The 22,282-nt window shown below is 37.2% G+C and overlaps 1 protein-coding gene across 1 annotated transcript in view; it reads right to left on the reverse strand.

The window, feature by feature from the left end:
• The window catches only part of LOC145414429 (intersectin-1-like), an 84,763-nt gene that overhangs the window by 16,082 nt on the left and 46,399 nt on the right, over positions 1-22,282 (reverse strand). Inside the window, exons 23-25 of the mRNA XM_080283981.1 lie at positions 18,598-18,631; positions 1,492-1,497; positions 692-812 (exon numbers count right to left, since the gene is read on the reverse strand). Of these exons, the coding sequence (XP_080140107.1) occupies positions 692-812; positions 1,492-1,497; positions 18,598-18,631 (161 nt within the window). The remainder of the gene's footprint in view (positions 1-691; positions 813-1,491; positions 1,498-18,597; positions 18,632-22,282) is intronic.

Raw genomic sequence — 22,282 nt, forward strand, 5'->3', positions numbered from 1 at the left:
ACCAATTACATCATCTAAAATAGTGTAACTAAGTATTACCACAGTATTCAAATGTTTTTAAACTAAGGAAGGAAATTACTTATATCAAGCATGTCTCAGCTTAAGAATATTAGCTAGGTGAGGAAAATGAGCACAGAAAAGATGAAATAATCTTTTACTCTAACCAGGTCTAAAACTGACATCTCTCCATCTTGAATGCCGAGTTGTAAAAACAGACTGACATTAAAATATGATGCTAATCATGAAGATGTTCTATGGAAAGGATGTAAAGCTTTGGCACTGTTATTTCTTTCCAGTGACCTATGTGAAATAAGCTGCAACAGGATGAAAATCCATGCTAAGTTAAGGTAAAAAGAGTATAGGCGAGCCACTGTCTCTGAAAGAGCGGATGTACTGTACATGGAAGTGTTTAACTCAGATTACTGTAAGACACTGGCAACTTCAGCTGGGTGCTCCTAGAGATCTTCTGTTGGGGTTATGCTGAAGGATTTTGTGCTCCACTTGACATATCAACTTATTCTTGCTCACCTTATCAACCTGCTCTGCTCTCCTCATCATATGTTCTCACCTCATCAACATGCCATACTGTACTCAGTGCATCAGCCTATCCTACTCATCTCACCCACCTGTTCTACTAATCTACTCACCTCATTATCCTATTTTACTCACCACATCAACCTGGCCTACTCACCTCATCGACCAAGAGCAGCTCAGCCAGATATGACGCCTCTGTAGCGATGAACTCCTGTATGACACTCTGACGCTGCTGTTCACTGGGGCTGGTGAGGGATATTGCCCAGCTGGACCTCACCCTCCCACCCTGCCCTCCGTACTCTGCCAGCACGTCATTCCTTGCTGTCAATGGGGCAAATATGAACTGTATAATCATCTGGAGTTTTATACTTGTGAAATTAAAGACAATCAACTAGAGCTTTCTACTTCCGAAACAAAGACTTAAATTTGAGTCAGTGTTCATGCAAAACATACTAGGTAGTGTATGGTGTCCCATTTGTACAGAAATTATTACTGTACATATATAAAGTAGGGTCCTATTAACAATTTGCATTCTGCAATAGTTATAACAGATTACTGAAAAAATATAAATAAAGAAAAAAACAAAAAAATGTTGCATGCCAGTTCATCACAGTACTATACATTACACCAGTAAACAAAGAGGACACAGGACAGTATGTGTTTGTTAATGTAAATTCTGAGGCAAACCAGTGACTCTATTTACAGATTCACAAGCCTTATCTCAACCCCTTCAATCTGGCGATGTATTTCATACTTCATTTATAGCATCTCAAGAATTTTACAGACCTCAAGATAGACTTTTCAAACTGTGGAGGTCAGATATAGCTTTAAGCATCTTCTTTACTGAACTCTTGTAAAGAGAATAAAAAAATTTTGTTGCAGGAAAAATAAACTACAAAAAATGTCACCATACTGAAGGGGTTAAATACTGTACGGTATATCATCTCCACTGAGTACTGACTGCTCTTGTTAGGTAGCTGCTTTCTACTGTTTCCTACATTTAACCATGATGGAGCAGAGTGAAACAAAGCATGGTAGGTTAACATGCATGCTGGTGAAATGAAACCAAATAGAAATGCACAAAGTATAGCAATTTAAACCATTCAAACTGATAGAGTTGTTTTACGGTATATATTATTCTAACTACTGTCAAACATTTTACTCAGATTAGGAGATTGTTCTATCAGTGATGGAATTAATGACGGTTGTATCTAACCCTTACAGTTTAAGATATCTTTCCTCAAGTGACTAAAATTATCTGGAGGTAGTAAGAATACTGTCAAATACATGTTGGGTTAAAGGAGTTTAAAACTTTAACACAAACTCAGAACATTAAAGGCTGCAATATTGTCAAAAGGGCATATTCATCTCCATTCACATTTCCACTGTTCTCATTCATTGTTTTTAATGCATATCAATATCTCACACCCAGCTTCTATATAGTACTCAATGCTGAAGCAGGATATACGATATTCACATGGTGGCATCAATCAAGGTTACACAAATGTCCTTCAGCTCCCTCTCCCACAAAGTTTAAGGTCTGCAGAAGGGCAATTTCAGCTTGCAGTCCACTTGGTTCACATCCAGGTGAACCTGTTTCAACAACAACAACAACCTCTACATTCACGATTTTGTTCCATATAAATGACCTTCAAGGCACCAGCCATTTTCTTTCCAAAGCCTCCATACATTCCACTTCCTTTCCACACTTTCCTTCTGTCTCTCGTTGCACAAGATACTGAATATCTTGCACCAGCTCCAAAGCTTGTCTATTCACCTACATGTCACATGGTACCACGTAATCCACATCTGCTTACGTATTAGTCCATACGGGGTCACCTGCATGACCAGACCTGGGGAACACATCTCACGTTGAGAGAGACAAAGCTATTGGGTAGTCTTGACTCTAGTAGTCAGAAAACTGTCAATAAACTTTGCTCCCAGAATGCTTCATTTTCAGCATACTGCAAATAGCCCTCATACACAATCAGCCATTTGATGTTTATACACAGTGGTAGATGGTGGTGACCATTATCCACTCACTTGATGTAGTGCAGCCTACTTCTTCCTTATGTGACACTACACTGAGTGTATAACTTGGAAAACCATTTACATCAATGAAAGGTAACCATATAACCAAGCAACAATGTGATGTGGAGTCCGAGTGGTCTCTAGCCTCTCTTCTCTACATGTGTCTCAACCTCTCTCAGTATGAGAGAAAACTACAACCTAGGAAAACTTTTTGTTTAGTTTTTGGAATGGCTGAGCACAGATAAGTCAGCTAGATATATAATAACAGAAATTATATATACAAATTATGGGGAGCCATAGGAATACTGTTGACGTATACTGGCAAGGGTCAGCTAGAACTCATCCACAACAGGAACTCAGCACATGACCTCTCTGCCTGTGACCATCTAGAGAAATAACAAAAGATGTCTGTAACAGAATCCAAAGAGATAGCTGGAAGAGTAAAATACGAGCAAGAATTCCCAAAAGAGCAAGCCACGCTACCAAGGTGAACATTTCTTCAGAGCATAATTTATTAGAAAAAGCACAGACATAAAGCAATAATGCAAAAACTATGGCCAACCACATGAGGTGTCATGTTGTTATGCAACATTACACATGCATAACCAAGCGCAACAAGCTTACACAATATATTAATAATAAAGAATTAACACAGAATGTATAGGGGTACAAGAACACTGCAGACAAACCTCACAAACCTAGAAAACTCACATGGAAAATGAGGCAGAAAGGTATCTATGATCCCCTCCTGGAATTCCCTCTTACATTTCCCAAAATTATGAGCATCAATGTTCAGCTCATGCTATATTGTACCTACGAATAAGCTGGAGAACTTACAGTGGCCATAGGTGAAAAATATGGAGGAAGACTTGGTGGAGGAAGCACAAAAAAGGAACAAAAATACTGGAGGAATATGCAGTGCAGCATGTAAGCAACTGCACTAACAAGTATGACATTCTGCAGGGATGATGCCACTTGGTGAAAACCATTTGTCCACCAGGGTGTTCAAAGTCCAGATGATTACAAACTTTTACAGAAGTTTCACTGCCTTTTGGGAACTGAGTCAAGCTGTGAACGCCATTGTTTCAGCCTCTGTGGGCCTTGGATGAGTATCCCTGACTTCCACAAATGTTGGTAATGGTTGCAGATGTGGACAACCTCACTTTCTTATAGGTGCCTCAAGCAAGAAGACAGTATGAAAAATATGCACAAAAGTATACAATAACTTGAACACCCAACTATATCTACAAAAAGGTGTGACCCAACTCAAAAGCTGACTTGTGCAAAGGTCACTGTGGCCTATGTATGAAGAACAGCTCTCATTTATGGGGGGCTCACCACATGAAGCATTTCTAAACATGGTAAAATAAATGGGTTTTCACTTCATCAATTCTCCTCCTTGCACTGAGTTCCTTCAGCCTCTCCCTTCGTTGCAGTGATGCATCTCTCTCTCTCTCTCTCTCTCCTTTATCATTGTTTCCTGAGCTCTCTTCTTGCATTCCTTCCCTATTAAGGTGGGTATGATGCACACGTCTGTCTATAGACTCTTGTCCCTTTTCTGTCCAACTCTAAAACAAGAGTGAACAGGTAATCCTTGTCTTCCATGTCTATGACTGGTGAACTCCGGAACTGTCTTCATTAGCTTGTCTTTTCCACTGCCTAAAATCTCCAGCCTTCTAAATGCAATCTGCCCAGGCATCATGAAATGAATAAAATCTTGATTTTGGCCTTCTTTCTTGTTCAGTTTTGTTTGTTGCAGGCACTAGGCCTTTTTTTTTTTTTTCCCCCACACAAAAGTGTTTTGCAAGCATAACATGTGGGGGAATATAGGAGTATGGATGGGAATTAAGAATGGGAATCCTAGAATCATGGCAACAAGTACTTCCAACAGTATTTTCATTCAAAAATATCCCAAATATGGTTTGGTTAAAGGTAAACTGATGACCAAGACACCACAGGCTAAAAGTTAACCCAGAATGCTATTGTGCCAGACACAGGACTGGCACAACATATGGGCTATGGTGCATTATTACAGTTGTAACAGGCCTGTGACAAGTTGCTTATCCAAAAGCAGAAACGTGTCTGTTGCAAAATTACTGTCAACAGGTAATGAAAATACCCTCCTAGTTAAATGGCATATCTCTCAAGCATGCAATGATGATACTGTGGCAGATTCTCTATCTTCTCAATCCAGTGGAGTTTCTCATCTGTCAACTCAATCTGCCATAAAACTGAGATGATTCATGTTCATTCTTTTTGACATGGATGGCTGACATATGAGCATATGCCCCATATTCCTCAACTACATCCGAAGTGACACCTACAGGTACAGAAATTATGATAACCTTTGATATTTTTAATATTGCAACACCCACCAGGTAATACTTCACGTGTGTATTTTCAGCTAATGAATAAGTTTTCAGACTCAAATAATAATGACAGAGAGAATCAAGACTATTGATTATTTATCTGGAAACAGCAACAGCCAGTCAAATATTATTCCCTATGAGTTTATAATGCACAGTACATCTGTATATATTAATTTGCCTCTGATCTTTAACCCATCATCATCTTGGAAGTGTAATGCTATGCACCTTGACTTTATCATACTTAGTTCTCATCAAATACTGTGACATTTCCAGTACTGTACTGTACTGCATATTGTACATGTTAATTTTTGTTTTACACTGTTCTGTGGTGACTACAATGACTATTGTGTCTGCATGTACAAGCACAAACTGTGTCTGTCACTGTGAAGCAGTCAACCTTGAGTGTGAGTTGTATTGTCACTGATTCATAGTCAACACTGCTGCTCCACTCTTTGTCTGCACCAAAGAAGAGCAGTGTGTAGTGAGATGATTTTTGTGCGATGTAGGCCAAATTTTTGTGGGCTGCAGGCCAAATTGTTCACCATCAGTAACATTTGTGTGACTATTTTTGAACATGGTAATTAAACCAAACAGTACATGCTCCACTCTCGTCAAACAATGTTTACATATTGTTGTGAAAAACTGCAATGAGTTTTTATTCCTGGTATACCTTCACTCCACAGAGTATGACTCACTGCACACTGCTCTTCATTGGCCCATACAGACAGCAGAGCAGCCATGTTAACTCCATACTGACAACACTATAACTCACCAACACTGACAGTGCTTTTCAGTGACACAATGTTCATATCTGAACCTGCAAATATAATAAACAATTTGTTAAATAATCATTGTGGATAATATTTGACTCATATACCGCAAAAGCTCAAATTCATCAGTGAAAGAGCAATACAGTACTGATCTAGGATTTTTCTATTTTTTGGAAGTTATTACAGTATACTGTACTTATGTAGGTGACTCTCAAATCTGAATTCCATGGGACAAGTGTTATGGTTATGATGTATGGAATTTAGACTATAGATTATTTGTCTTAAGAAGCTATATTTCATGCTCTTTTTAAATATCAACTGTAAGAAAAATACAGTTCTACTGATAAATATGAATTAACCAGAAGATAACCACCTCAGACAAAGTCTGTTTTAATATTTTTAAGGGTTTTAAATATGGATTAGTTTGGAAAATACATGTTTGTAATGCGTACAATCAACTGTGTAGTGTGATAAACAGGAATATCAATAAAATCATGTGTAATGTTGAATATTATAATCTAACATTCCATTTATTGTGGATAAATCCTTCGGGCTGTATTCTAGATGGCACTGAAGGTTTTGTAGCACTTCTTCATTAACGATTTATTTTTGCCTATTACATTTTAGCAGTCTCTTGTATGTTATTTATAGCATGTCAATTTAACATTAACGTAGTTTGCATGAGTGAAATACAAGAGGATATTGGGGTGTAATGTGCAGACTATAGATGTCTTAAAAAGGAAGTGATACTACAAATCTCCGAACCCACTGACAATACCGTCCTCAGTCTAGAAAGAAGAGTGAGTATTGTAAATGCGTATATACAGCCTGTGAAATGATAAATCTTTGTATGACATGCAGGCAGCTGAATAGCATACACTCAAGCGCTACACTGACCTTGGATCCACACCACACACATACACACACACATATATACATGAGCACACAACTAGGTGGCTGAAAATGAAACCACATACAAACTTACTTGCAACTGAAACTGAGTGTTAACTATCAGTCAAAAACCATGTCATACCCAAACACTAGTTTTAACTCCATGAAACAGGAAAACATCCATTTTAGCTTATTCCTGTTGTCAGCAAACTATTTCATTCAACTTAAGAAGGGCATCTCGTACTGAGGAAGCTTAATAGGCCTGTATGTAACTCCTCCAGTTCATTATGTTTGTCCTATGCTGAATAAAATCATCATGAGATTGCAAAAAACAAAATGGAAAACACACCCCTGGGCTCAGTGGTTTAAAATGTTTCCGGTGTCTTCTGATGTGTACACCTATATTTTAAGCCTAGATGCAATAGAAGATAATAACTGGTGATTTACACTGAAAATAGCTAACAGAAAATTTAACAAGTTATTTTAACATTAACTGCAAATAATGTTTTTTATTCTGGTCTAATACAAAGCGAGCTGTGAACCTCTGTACCCAAAGGCATTGAATTCTGTGTAGCCAGAGGAAACTCCCAAAAACCCTAACAGCAAATGATTAAACACATCCACAGAATCCAACATGTGAGGGCAAAGTGTATGAGGAGGACTTAGCTAAAACAAACTTAACTGAATTAAACCAGAAATCATGGAGTAAGTAATGCACTACTAAAAAGTCTGACTGAGGCAGCAAGCAAGCAATATCAGTTATGTATGACAGTGTAAGGCTACAGACCATAAGCTTCAACTTTAAATCACACGGCAGAATGCAAGCTCCCAGTTTCTGACAATAATTTCTGATGGACAAGACCAAGGTGGAATGTGTTTGGTCTTTCTTTACTACTACAAACTGATATCTGTAACAGGACATGCACGTTGATCACAGCTAAAAACCACAGGCATGCCATAAACGGCATTCAGAAATCAGTGTCTTGCATTCCATGTCATGATTTACGGCTTAAGCAAACGACTGTGAAGGCCACATGATGCAGTCAGGAGTGCCACTACTGTACTAAACTACATATACAACTGCAGGCATTCTGGCTTGACAGTAGACACAAGGAAGAGGACATACACACACATATTAAAAATATCATGCATAGATGTTACACAAGACTGTATTCTATTCTATAAAAAAAGGGGTCAATTTATAATGTAAATGAAAACCTGCCTGCCATAAATACACGATTTTTGCAATTTAATGATGAATCATGATTACCATATACATTACAGAAAGTCCTCACTATACACAGTTTTTGTTTATTTTATTTCTTCTTCTATTTAAGTCAATGGTGATCTGCAGAAAACTACCCATGAAAGTCTCATTGCTGCCTATAAGGCTTATTTGCTATTCTTCCCCAGTTAATAATATCAGTTGAAGGGAAAACGATATTTTGGAGAATGTCACTGATATATAATGAGGACTTTCACTGATACACCTTACTCTGTGCATACATCAAATTTATGTTCCTTTATAACAGTATAACATTAAAACTACTAAGCATACAGCTGTCCTGTCAGCCGTTAATACAGCAAAAAGAGAAATGCATAAAGTTGGACAGTGAACCCGCAGAAAGTACACTGAGCGACAACAAGCCATACATACTACCGTATATTATGCAGTGAGAAGCTTCCATGTGCATTAGTGTAGCCTGTGCATGGTCTACATTAAGGCTAATATTCTCGTCGGGTAAGGAAGCTCCCTAATGCCTCTTCCTTAGTGATTTTTCTGCATATGGGTGGTTAAAGTAATTCCATAATTTACTTATGCAGATTATGGCAATGTCAGAAGGTTTTAAGTAACAAAGAACAGGATGGCAAGGTGCAATATGCAAAATAAATCACTTAAGAGGTGATCGGGTGCTTCCTTACCTAACGAGAATACCAGCCTATGGGCAGCAGGCACAGAGACCGGTTTTCTCGTTGAGCTAGCAGACTCCTCGGTACGTTTTCCCTCATACTTAATTTGTGCAACATGTATGTAAGTATTCCCTTTTACGATATTTATTCAAACAACTGTAGTGTATAGTACAGTAGATCTTCACTGTTTGTAAGTGGGATGTGTTCTCATCTATGACAACTTTTTTTCCATATACAGTATATGGTAATGTAAATGGACTGAGAATAGCAGAAAACAATTAAAGGATGCAATAGAACTCTGGGAACCTTTCTGTAAATTCCTGTAAATTCAACAGTGAATGAGAATATTAAAAAATGGCACCTTAGAATGAGGATTTACTATATAAAAACATTTTTAAGGTGTACTGAAATGCTGTATGCAAAATAAATTGCAAAGGACAAGGTGGGGCTGCTAATTAGACAAGAATACCGGTCCGGGACACAAACAGAGGCAGTGTATGGGAAGACACTCACCTGCAGCTTCACTCACTCTCACCACCGACTTGCCAAATATCTCACGTCATCTTTAGTGGTGAAAAGTGCATAGAGTACATTTGCAATATTAGCCTTATTAACGCATTCACTAAAAGACCACATTTTCATATTTTATTCCAGCAATTTCCAGACACTTTCATTCAACTTTGCACAGACTCTATAAACCAAAGGGGTTGGATACAACCTTCATTAATCCCTTCACAACAAAAAAGTTCTCTCAAGTTGAATAAAACACTCTGACATTACTGGAACAAAATTTAAAATGTCTTTTTGTTGAATGGGATAAAATAATCATAGCTGCTCTAATATTAACTTAAATAAGCTAAATACATAGAATATGAAAAACAATTATACTGTATATAAAATTAATATAACATACATATAACCACAGTTCATTTCATACTACTTTTATGCTTGATATGAAATAATGAAACAAATTTGCTACACAGATAACGAACCCATCACTCAGATGATACATATATTCTTGCTACCATCAGACAAATAAGCATCAGAGCCTCATAGCAGTAAACGGGTTGGTGAAGGCTATCTCTAACCCCTCCCATTAGAAAAATTTCTCCTAAGCTAAATATTATCATCTTCAGCCAGTTAGAATAAAACACAATAATCATTCTAAGCTTGAAGGGGTTAATGGTGAGTGAGTGAATGTATGGGCCATTTCACTGGTTATATATCACACTCTGACCATCACTACTTCTATCTCCTCTTCGTTTTTTTCATGATCCACATTATATTCCATTGCCAGGTGGCGGGAAATTAACCTTTGAATCTGGGGACATTCCCCCACCCCTGAACCATCTCTATACAATTTCATTCAACTTAGGAAAGTCCCACTGTAATGAAACGATCAATGAAGGTTTCATATAACTCTTCCAGTTCAAAAAGAATCTAACCTGAATGAAACCGTCACAAGAGTAAGAATAAAATAGGCATCACCATACTGAAGGGGTTAATAAATGATAATGGTGATGATAAAGAATAACTACCAACAGACATTAGTGTGACACAAAGGATATTAATCTGCTGTACATTATCAAAAGTAATTTAACATACCAGTACAATTTCACCAAATGTACTTGACAGTGTGTCTGGAGCTGACTACATACCAACATGTAAATATAATATTACTGTACTGGTCTAGTCTAGCACACCTACTCATAACCTTATCAAACAACTCATCTCCCATTACATACTGTACAAAGGGCACTATACGCAATACTGCAGCTGAACTAGAACAATTAAGTTCTACAAATCTCTGGCACAATATACAGTACATATAGATAAAGCCGGGATTCCGGGGGCTTGAATGACAAGTGAACGGCATGGCCTATTCGACTGGGCAAACTTTGGCTGTCTGGACGTTGCTACTCTTCACCCTGCCCTAGGGTGGAGAAAAAAAAAAAAAAAAAAAAAAAAAAAAAAAAAAAGCCAACAGTACAGAATAACCAGAAATGTATAAAAGTTATTTATCCATAAAGAGCTTTCAGATTTATCTGTGGAATTTTTTTTACAGTGAAGACTCATATAAATGGCCCACTAACTAACCTTAAGTAATTTTCACAACCCTTCGAATGAAATAACAAGTAATGTCAACACAGTTAACAGCAATACCAGGTAATTATATTTTGAGGAGAAAAATACATTATGATATAATTTCTCTGACAGATTTAATGATCCAGACATCTTAAGTACAGACACTGGCACTGTTGGGATACTGTTCAGTCCAGCATTCCTAACAGTGATTCCTCCCTTGCTGTTAAGAGCTGTATTTTCATAACTGAGAGCACAAAGGTGTACATAAACTGTGACTCCCAATCCCCTACTACCCCCATCAGAGCACAGGGTCCCAAGGGTAAGCTACCATTGTCCAAAACATTTAAGGAAAGGGGGCCAACATAACTTGTGACTGCCTCAAGACCTCAAACTAGAGTACATGCCCCAAAGCCTTTTCTGACACAAAGACCTATCATACCAGAACACTAGGCATCTCAAAAGGTGTAAAAAAGATCCAACGTTCTGACGGTCAGTTATGCAACATATGTAACTACTATCCGAGATCAGTCTGCATTCCACATCACAGAGTGTAGTCAGCACTGACACAGAATAGTCAGACGTTCTATCACCATCACAAGCTTCAGTAATTATCGTAAAAAAACTGAAGGCTTGTCCACACCTCCATGCTCTCAGTTTTCATAATACAGTTGTTAGTTCTCTCAGCAAGCCTCCTCTACCATGCAACACAAACTGAGAGACGTTGTTAGAGCTTAGGGTGGAATTCTTGGTGACACAGAAGACTTCCTAGTACCTCTTTCTAAGCCATTTATTTTGCATCTTACACCTTTATCTTCTGTTTTATACTACTTATATATTTCTAGTATCTACACAGTTTGCCTTGGGAACATACATGAGGATACCAAAGTGCAATGTGCAGAATAAATCACTAAGAAAGAGGTATTATGACATCCCCAAAGCCACTTACAATACGAACCCCACAAACAGGTGATGTTCCTGTACACTGAAGGGCCAAATGCCATCATTCACAATAACCAATACAAAGAACTAATAGATTCGAGTGCGAGATGAAGATGGATTTTTAGCCTTGAGTGTGGAGTACAGATGCCATTCTTAACTGATTCAACATCAAAAGGTTAACAGAGTAATTGGCTGATCAATGAGTAATGCCTCTGCTACAACGATGTACTTTTATACTTCATTCCAGCTATTTCCAGAGTCCCAAGTGAAGAGGACAATGAATTTGGTATGAGATTAATGCAGCAACAACACCTGAAATGAGACTAAAAACACAGCTGCCCTACTCCACATGAAAACACTCATTTTTCAGCTTAAACATCTGCCATTTATGTAAAGGGATACCTGGTTATGCAAATACCTCACAGCTCTCTCCCTATCCCTTAAGAGGGGGATGGTGAACTGCAGGAAAAGGGTAACCTCAGCCTACAGTCCATTAGGTACACGTCCAGATAAGCCTGCGATCACATCAACACACCACAATGTCAGTTATACCAATTTCTGAATACTATACTGTACATGACCTTGCTTACACACTACTTAATCCCAAATTTTGCAATGCTATTTTCTGGCTGAATGACAGCATCCCCAAGATCAATGTACAAAACCATCACCTCAGCTCAGTACTGCTAACAGGCATACATTATAACCTTAAATACATGTGATACTATGGGCTTCAGTCAAGGCAAGGCTGAATATTCATGCTACACTTTTATCACTATAGAGATTTACTGTTTACAGCACAGTAATCCTTAAAGATTTAAAGGTTCCAGATTCTGAAAGAGATTCAACATGATACAGTTACTAAAGTTACTCAAAACAAGTACAATACAATACAGTACTAAAAACGTCAGTAATAAAACTTTAGGGAAACAAGTGTCAGCTACCAAAGACATTCAGCTGTATTATCAAAACTGAGTGCACTACAGTGTCAGTTCCAAATTACTGATGGTCACAGAGAAAACACCAGTATTTGTTAGATGCGATCAGCCCCCACCCCATATTACAGAGTGTAATCAGCAGTGATACAAAAATGTCAAACAAATTCTCATCATCACATGCTTCACAAATTGTTAAAATGATACAAAAAGGTTATACATGTTTTATCACCACATGCTTCATAAATCGTTAAAGATTTGGGTGGCCGTACATCTGCACTCTCAGTTTTAAAAATACAGCCATTTTACAAGTCTAAATACCAGCTAGCTTCTCCCATAGTGAACCCTTCTCACCTCGCTGACTGATGAACAACACTTATACATCATTTTCTAGTAACCTACTGAACTAATGACCAAACTTAAAATTGAGATTCTGATGTGCAACTTATGTGGGTAAATATGTTAAACTTTCATATACCGGTAATAAGTCAACTCGTCCACACACATATACATTAACTTACTTTCACTTTACACTGTACTGTATGGTATATACTTTTAGCTGTCCTGTATTTGTCTTTTCAAATATTCAGTTGAATCAGGTCAACGACAACACGAGGTTAGGTGTGCCCAAGATACAATGTACTTATTAAATTACAATCACTGACAAACAGACCCATCATGTATACCATAATCACAAAACATTGCTGAGTTACAATATTATTAACTGAAGCAGCTCATACTCTAAATCTGTCATGCAAGTCATGGAACATTGCTCAGAATGCCAACTATAAGTGTATAATTACGTGAAGCACACTTGGGTACAATACTGCATCAGCAATCATGGCACAGCTACCTCAACTACTTATATCCGTAACTTCTATACTCTTCTGAGAACTCCCTGACAGAGTGTTGCCATGATGTCTCCGTATATATTGGAATGTAATTTAAAAATATATATATTCCACATGGAATAACAACTCACTGAGTAACACAGAAGTCTTGCTGAACAATAATTACAACCTTTATTGACTTGCTGTAATAGCTACCCCCACTGTGTCTTATTAAATATTTATCAACCAGCACTGACGTGCTGTACGGTTTTATATGGAAGATATAAATGCAGTACACCCTTACACTGTAACATGTCCATTTTATAGATACCATAAAAATTAAAAACCGACATGAAATGCATCTGTCTTGAACACTAATTCTAGCTGACAACGCAACACCAACACATCCAAACAACCTAAATGGGCTGCTTGTAGCTGAATGGTGAACCCAGGAAATGACAGGAGAGAGAGAGAGAGAGAGAGAAAAAAAAAGTCAACTGATCATTCACACTCCACTACAGCTACAGCACATCAAATTACTGTACACCCTTACTAAACTCAAGATACAAAACCTGTCAGTGCCTTCCACACAGGCTAATTCCACAACAATGTTTGTGACTAAGATTATGACCCAGGACAATAATTATAAGAAACACTTTATCATATCATCCCCACAATGATAAAATAAGCAAAGCTTTTACCAATTTTCTATACATTTAAGAAACTTTGGTTACAAAATCATAATCTAGTGGCAGACAACAAAATTTTGTGAACTATGTCTTTTTCATACCACAGTAAACCCTCTATACCGAACAATGAACTAGCTGAAAGGAGTAGTGTGATGTTACATCCAATATTTCATAATCATTTTAATTTGGGAATCCAGGTTCCTCATAAACTGTACCTCTCCTTCCAGTACAACTGAATATTGTATACATGCATATACAGTACAGTTTAAATCACTGAATATTTAAAATCAATACCAAATTTACAGTAATGTACAGCATTAAAATTAACTAAGCAATCAGCAGAGTGGCAGTGGAAGTGTTAACATAATGGCTGAGGTATTATACTGAAGCAGTGAGTCAAATGGTTGGCTGCATCTGCTACATATACCAAACTTCATATGGTATACAAATAGATTGTCTGACTGGCTCAAAGAGAGTGTTAAAGCTGAAATTCGGTAAATAGGGTTTACTGTCTAATGGCATGGTTCAACTTACATGACAAAAATTTTGTAGTTTAAGTAGATTTCTTAATTCTCATGATGTTTTCATGTTTCTTCCTTCAGAGTGACCTAAACAGCCCTGCCACCCCTCATCCTCATAGCACCACACCCCTGACTGCTTAGAGTTATATTACTCCACAGAGGCAGTTAAGCTCTGTCAAACGTGCATTCACCGGGTATTCTGAAATTTGTATCTCCAAAAATGAACAAACTATGAAACATAAATCCTCTTAAATTTTCTGTGGAAAACACATGCCCAACAAATAACTAATATACTGTAATAAATAAAACTCTGAATGTATCAGGTCACTCATAAAGTTGAAAGTGGTTTATAATTAAATACTAATTACACAGTCAACACACATTCAGTATGTATTTAGTCTATCTTATTCTTTGGAATGATATACTTACATCCTACTATAATGACATACACAAAATTCTGGCAAATAAATTAGCAGAAAATGATCAAAGTAGATGATGCTCTGTAATGGTATTTGTGTCAGATTTATCACAATGAGATTACTCATTTAACTTTCAAAATCATTAAGAAACCACTTCAGACTTAACACACTGAGATTACTCGTTTGACAATAGATATCATCATGAAAACATCTCAGGAGTCAACTAAAATTTTAAAATAGAAAGAAAACAAAAATGCAACCATGAATCAATCCCAAATTAGACCCAGTCAATCTAGAGTATGCAAACACAAAGTATATTATCAGTGTTGATTACAGTATCGTACAAAACATGATAAAACTAAAATAAGTTATCTTTAACCTTCAGTGATTTGGTTACAACTGTTTTTGTAGCAGAAATTAGTATATCAGAAATAATTACTTCACTTAAAAAAACATAACAGTTATGATATATACTAAATAGCAACAGACAAGGTCAACAAATGGGGTAACAATGAGAGCAAAAGGACCATTACACATGAAGCACTGTGAAGTCATCTAAGTCGCCTTTTTATAACCCGTTCAAAAGCAGTTAACTCTCTCATGGTCCACAAAACTCTAGCATTCTACTCCAGCAAACTTTATATAATATTGCTCAACTGAGAGAGTCATGAGCCTGAGTGCTGCTATTGTCAGCATTAACTCTCATTATAGGGACAACTCTAGTATTTTACTCTTGCTATCATTAGACTACTATTCATCTGAGGGTGAATTATAAAAGCCTCAGTGTTAATGTCACAAACAAAATATCAGCCCTTCCTGACCACTGTACTAAGTTTAACTGCTTAAGTATTTATGTTCTGCTAAAGGCAGGTCATTGAGTAAGCTACAAGCCAAATTCATTACTTCAAGTATGGAGAAGAGTCAAAACTATAACGTTAACTCCCTCTTGCTCAGGATAATTCTAGTATTCTATTTTAGATAATGTCAGATGATTTTATTCAGCTGAGTGGGTTATAGAAGCCTGAGAGCGTACAACTATGAGTATTAACCCTCATATGGTTAGGAAAACTAATATTTTATTTTGGCTCAGGCCTGACAATTATATTCATGTTAGAGTGAATCAAAGGAGCCTGAGAATGTTAAGTCTCATCAACCTTCTAGCATGCACTTCAAGCAATCATGATACAATCTGACAGTAACCTAATTACCTTCCAGCCACCCAGACACAAGACACAGACGTACATACGCAGACATGTTCAAGCATACACACAATGTCAAAATGTGTGCTATAGCAAAAACAAATATAAAGCAGCTTGGCAATGATACCAGCACAGGAGACACCTTGAGTGGTGAATTAACGTACTTCTAGTGAGGAAGGCTTAAACGTACCATCAGGAAAAGATATATCACAATGTACGTTGGTTTTCAGATCCATAACATTGATGCAGATATGTTTTCAATCAGATTAAAGCACCGGTGGCTACTACGAACATAACACAAATCACTGTGAGTATTTTTGGCCATTTAGCATTCAACACTGACCAAGCAGCAAAAGGCTGTTACAAATCAGCTACATAAGCAATCATTAATCTCTTTTTTTTCTGTCACATGCCTGATAACATTTCAATGAATAAAATCACAACTCTAACAGTAGGAGATACAGTTACTGGTCTGGCCGACATGTTTTGTTTAAAAGAGAGAGAGAGAGAGACAACTGTTCAGACTGAGGGATGTAGTCTAAGTGGAATAGGAGGCTTCGAAGCATGTCATCCTTATTGTTTACTGTAATATATTACAGTGTAACACTGTCCTGCAAGCTACTACTGGTATATGGTTTTTATCTTGATACAGTTTGCATCGGTAACACAAATGAGGACATCATGGCTCAATGTGCAGGAAGAATAATTTAGGAAGAAGTGTTATTAAATAGCCATAGGCATTTAGCATACACCCCTGAGTATGATACTACAGTAGGTATGGTGAGTGAAGCAGCAACATGTCCATACACTGATAATGTCATCCATCCTAGTGTTGTATCTCCATTGCAACATTTGACATCTTAAGGCAATACAACAGGCTCTCACAGCTTCTTGCTAAACTACAATATAACAGGCTAATCAGTACTCTCTCCTATATCAATGATTCAACATATACATAATTTTACATACATCCTAGTTTATATATATATATATATGTAGCCTATATATACAAATGAGTGACAACATTTAAGCCTCTTCTTCTGGCAGGGATAACCCTTTAATCCCATAAAGTATTATAGAAATAAAAATAATCTGTACATATACTGTAAATAATCTAAATAATTAACACATCTTAAATAAGTAAATACAATATATATATACCTGTATATATATATATATATATATATATATATATATATATATACTGTACTTGGAAAATAAAATATATTCTCAAATCGATACTTCAGCTGTCATAAAATACATTACAAAACACCCACATACACACTTGGCATAGCCTACTGGCACGGTCTATCATACCTGTTCTACAATAATTAATAATAAAACATTCAAACACACAGTCCTCCTGCATGCAAACAACAACTGCATCATAAATACCAAAATTATGGACATCATAATTCTTCATCCATACACTCAAATCATATATTGTTTACCTCAGTCTTGGTGGGCTCAAGTCCAAGTTTATAATAATAACTGTACACTAAAATATAATTATATATCGTATGACTCACATTATAATGCATGCAGTATTGAATTTACTGATTATGTCATACTTGCCAGGGAGTATTGCATCAAAATATGTATGGTACAAAATTTTCAGCATGATGATTTACTGCACCCATCAATTAATATGAAGACGATCTGTCCTGTCTCAACGGAATTGCAAAAAGGAGTCTTGTAGGACTTACAAGCCTAATAACTGACTTTCAACATAATGCTATACTACAATCCACAACTCTTCATGACATGTTCACTTACTGCCTCTCAATATATGAAAAAATAAATTTGTTAAGCCACTGCCAAACTTTATACTGCTTAGTAAAGAGAGCATACAGTACTTCATGGAGTCAAAGCCAATACATAAGCAAACAAATGCTCCACGCTGATCTCAAGGCATCTGATCGTTTCATAATCTCCAATTTTTGAGCACCCAAACTGATGGGCTGACCACTAATGTTCCAAATTCCTCAACTGTTCGATATTTTCAGCAGCCTAAAGTAACTGACAGAAAGGCCTATTACATCACAACAGTACAGAATTAAAGACATGGAAATATCTGAGGCAAGAGGAACGATGACAAACCAAAAATGAGTGTTAACAAGTTCTCTGTCCTACAACATATGCATACAGAATTTAAGACACATAGAGACACGAGCAGAGATGACAGACAAACCAAAATGAGTGTTGTCAAATTCTCTGTCCTGCAACATAACAGTAAAAAATACAGCAATATCTGAGGCAAGAATACAGAGATGACAAACCAAAATGAGTGTTAACAAGTTGTCTGTCGTGGAGTGTAACAAGATCCGAGATGAAAGCGTCATGACAAGAGGATGTGGAGATGTGATGAGGGAGGCCGGCGAGCAGCGCGAGGATATAGAGCAATGGGAAGGCAGTCACACCAACCCATGCATCCCTCAACCTCTCTCTTTCTCTCATTTTTTTCCTGAAATGACCAAATCAGATGGTCATTTTGCAATCCTTCCTTGACTTGCTAAATCAAATTAATAGCAATGCAATGTAAGCAATTGCTTACTACTCACAATCAAAGCAAAAGCACAGTATTACCAAACTACTGAAGTTCACCATGCAATTATCTATTACTAAATAAATGACTATGACTTATGAAGGGTCAGTATTAGGGCAAATAAACATATCATCAGATTGTAAAGTCACTATCATCAAGCATAACCAGCTGAAAGAGATAAGGGAAAGTGGTGGCTACCCAGCTGAGGAGTGTGTCTGTGTGTTTACATAAATACCTGGCAAATTACATTTGCTGAGCCCTACAGAGTGAATTTACCTCAATGCCTAAAGGCCAACATTACAGAGATGAACATCACGGCTAAACACCTTACGGCATCTGTCCCCATCTTTTATTACTTCAGTGTTGAGCACAATGTAAAGTTGTACTCAATGCCTGGCAACATAGTACACAGCCGGATTTATATATATATATAAAAGTACTCCCATTTAACCTACTGAGCCCAAAACAGTCTCTTTCATTTCATTCTTGCTTTCTCCCAGTGATTTCATTCAGCATAGGATTGACTTTTTATATTGGAGGAGTTATTACAGCCATAAGAAACCCCTTCAATACAAGAGGCCTTTCCCAAGTTGAATAAAATCATCCAGCAGCACCAACTACACATTTAAAAATGCCATCACCCATACTCAAGGGGTTAACATGACAGCTGGGTGCGCCTGATACACAGCTACTAGGAAGCTGGTACACAATTACTATGCATATGGCAATAAACTCTATCAATGTGTCATGAAACACTAAATATCACTGTCTTTACATCTACTCCACAATGCCAATGGTGTATTTCTTATTTGAGAAGCTTTGTGGGGTAGCATCAAATTCAAAATAATGAAACAGAAGACGGAATATGGAATTTTCCACACACAGCACCTTTAGAGTTCCTCCATGGAGCGCCTCATATTACTTTTATTATGCTGCTTCATGGGGGAACTCTAAAAGTGCTATTAAAAAAAAAAAAAAAAAAAAAAAAAAAAAAAAAAAATCATTGTCTAATCTCCATTTTCTTGGTATCCTGAGCTAACACATGCAGAATTATTCCAGAGAGCTTCTCATTTTATCCTCACTACTTTCAAACCACTGTATTTAGCTTTGGAAGAGCCTCCATGTTATGCAGAGGTTAAAGAAGGTTGCATCTAACCCTTCCAGTTCAAAAGATCCATCCTAAGTTGAATAAAATAATCTCCAGACAACAAAAAGACTTAATAAAAAGAAAAAAAAAAAGAAAAAATGACACCGGACTGAAGGGGTTAATATCACGTAAATCCAACTAGCGGAATGGAATCGTTACTTTTCCTCAAATATTAGTCACTTGTTTGTTGCATATGACTGACTAGATAACAGCCAAATTATGCAAAAAGCAAATAAAGCAAGCTTCTCAAGTCTTTTGCTTATAGCAGATACCACTGTGATGTCAAATAAATACCATGCACATCTAGCAGCAAATACGCATCCACTCAGACTTCACTCTTACCGCAACTGACATGCTATTAAATGTCCCAATCTGCAAAAAATGCCCTGTTAGATACGATGATAATGGAACAAACAGTCCTGTGTTCATGATGTAATGGGACACTTCATACCATCTCCTCTTAAGCTTATATTTTGCACAGTGGACATTAATACTGTATTCCCTTGTGTGTTTTACATTTTTTTCTTTTTTTTAAATACTAACATAATTCAGATGCTGGAGAGGGACACCTTCACACGGTGACACTGATATAACAGGGTAGCTCCAAAGACTAGCTATACAACATCTCTCATCTCTCTCCCAATCCCCTGAATGAAGGTGGATGAACTGCCCAACCTACAGTCCACCAGATTCATATCCATTTGAGTCTACGTCTACAGCTACAACAAAAACAACTGCCATAGTTTCCGTCAGTAACATACACGCTGATTACAAGGTGCATTTGAAAACTGCAAAGCCAACAAGAACACATCTCTCAGTACTACTATACTGTATAAGCCTGTGCTCTCAACTTCAGACAGTAATGTTTGAGAGGTGCAGTATATGTTGAATGTCTTCCAGAGATAAACTTCCATAGAGTTTCATCACTGTCAGAACAAGAATAATCGCCCAATGCTATGCTTCACCCAACCAAAATTATCAAGTGCTAGTACTAATGACCTACCTGTGTACTGTTATTGCAATCAAAGAGTTTATCCTGTGTGACAAAGTGAATTCTGTATACCTTTTTCTTTATCAACACATTAGCCCTCACTATTCTTTCCTGAATGTGTATTTACAAATTCTGTACCATATTTTACAACACATCCTTCTAGGTCTCCTTTTATTTTTTCATATACATTTCACAGTCTCAGTGTCAAATTCCTTACCATGCACCATCATTCTGGTTAAGCTTTCATTTATCATGCATTCCATTCATCCACACCAGCTCTGCATAATTCTTTTTGACAGTTCTTAAAATACAAGTACCTGGCACCACACTATAAACGTACCACCACAAATATACATACATCCCATAAGTGTGAACCAAAATGAACAATATTATGTGTTCTTCAGTTTCACAATCCATTCATTTCAATTTCATACATTAATCCATATGAAGTAGGTGAAATGTCAAACTGATTTCAGTCACTGATGAGCTGAGTCCAACACACACACATGATCTGGAGGTAAATCCAGAGACAGATACAGCACAGTGCATCAGTTTACATAATTTACATACGTTCAAAACCTCAAAGACAATCCTATTATTCAACCTTTTCACAATAAGATGAGGTCCTGAGGAGGGATACTTTCACACAGTGGCACTGATATAACCAGGCAGCTCTGTCCAGTTATACAAATGTTTAAACTGGCTAAAATTATTTCATCTTTTATTTATCATTTACTCTCCTTTCATCTGCTGTTATCATTATGTCGGTTTTCATCATTCATTCATCATCCCAACTCTTTTAACCACCCACAGATGAGGTGAGACAGGCCTAGAAAATAAGAAGAGGGAAAAACATCCTAGGGGGAAGTATACAGCTAATCAACAGCATGCCTAATGAAAGGGGCCACATGTTCATTTACTCACCACTGAAACCCATGGAATCCTGATTCCATATCAAGCTATCTTTACCTGTCCACCGATTAATACTCAGCCCAAAATTCACCCGGGTCTCCAAGCCTGTGAGACCTCCAAGCCTTTCTACTGTTGTTTTCTATACTCTTACCTCCCACTCTCTTCTTCCCTCCTTTCCTCCTGCCCTTAACCTCTTCAGTCTGGTAACAAATTCTATTATTTTCTTGCAACTCCCTGGCAATTTAATTAAGCATGGGGGATATGTCTTGGTGTGACGGGGTAAGTTGTGTTTACCATCACTCTACTCTCATCCTATCCATTCATCAGCCTCTCAAAATATTCTCTCCACTTGCTTCCTATTTCTCTTCCATTTGTTGGTATTTCTCCACTTTTGGTGCTCGTGAGGGGCATCTTCATATGGTTGCAACAACATCAGTTATACAAACATCCCTCAACTTCCTATCTCCTAACAAGAGGATTGTGGACAGCAGAAAAAGAGCAACTTCAGCCTGCAGTCCACTGGATTCATGTCCAGATGAAACTCAGGCCGGGATAGCAACAACA

The sequence above is a fragment of the Coenobita brevimanus genome, chromosome 13 (assembly GCF_032717465.1).
Source record: "Coenobita brevimanus isolate Jiangsu-jjx chromosome 13, ASM3271746v2, whole genome shotgun sequence".
Classification (NCBI taxonomy): domain Eukaryota; kingdom Metazoa; phylum Arthropoda; class Malacostraca; order Decapoda; family Coenobitidae; genus Coenobita; species Coenobita brevimanus.